At 47.6% G+C, this 736-nt stretch overlaps 1 protein-coding gene across 1 annotated transcript in view; it reads right to left on the bottom strand.

The window, feature by feature from the left end:
• The window catches only part of Fat2 (FAT atypical cadherin 2), a 91,084-nt gene that overhangs the window by 51,219 nt on the left and 39,129 nt on the right, over positions 1 to 736 (bottom strand). The window contains exon 5 of the mRNA XM_008851882.1: positions 9 to 177. Coding sequence (XP_008850104.1) covers positions 9 to 177 — 169 coding nt within the window. The remainder of the gene's footprint in view (positions 1 to 8; positions 178 to 736) is intronic.

The raw sequence follows: 736 nt of genomic DNA, 5'->3' as shown, positions 1-736 counted from the left end.
CTCTACACTGATGACTCCCACCATGTGGTTCACGGGATCCGTCTCCATGATGGTAAAGCTGTAATGGGGCTCATCGAAGGACAGTGGGATGGAGGATGGCTGAGGCCGAGGGATCCATTCAATGTGTAGCCGGACGCTGGTGGAGAGTGCTGGCTGCCCACTGTCTGTTGCCTTGATCTTAAAAAGACACCAAACACCAGATTGAGCCATCATGGCATTGTCCTCGTTCACTTTCGCACATACCTACACACACACACACACACACACACACACACCAAAATAAATAAATTAATCTTAAAAAGACACCAAACACCAGATTGAGCCATCATGGCATTGTCCTCGTTCGCTTTCGCACATACCTACACACACACACACACACACACACACACACACACACCAAAATAAATAAATTAACGAGGTAGACTGTGGTGCAGGTAAGTGGGTCACTGAGGTGCCACCCATAGGAATGAATTAATTGACCTTCTGGGACTGAGCCCGGCCCCTTCTCCACCTCTTGCTTCCTGTATTGCCATGAGAGCTCGTCTGCACCCGCTCACTACAGCCATGTGGGTGCCAGCTGTACACTTCTGAACCTCCAGAATCATGACCCAGAAACCTCTTTATAAAGTAAATAGAACAAAACAAAGTCAGCCGCCGTACACTTCTGAACCTCCAGAATCATGACCCAGAAACCTCTTTATAAAGTAAGAAATAGAACAAAAGAAAGTCAGCCGCT

The sequence above is a fragment of the Nannospalax galili genome, unplaced genomic scaffold (assembly GCF_000622305.1).
Source record: "Nannospalax galili isolate Female #2095 unplaced genomic scaffold, S.galili_v1.0 scaffold706, whole genome shotgun sequence".
In the NCBI taxonomy this organism is placed as follows: Eukaryota; Metazoa; Chordata; class Mammalia; order Rodentia; family Spalacidae; genus Nannospalax; species Nannospalax galili.
The sequence above is the reverse complement of the archived record's forward strand: the minus strand, read 5'-3'. Positions and strand labels throughout refer to the sequence as shown.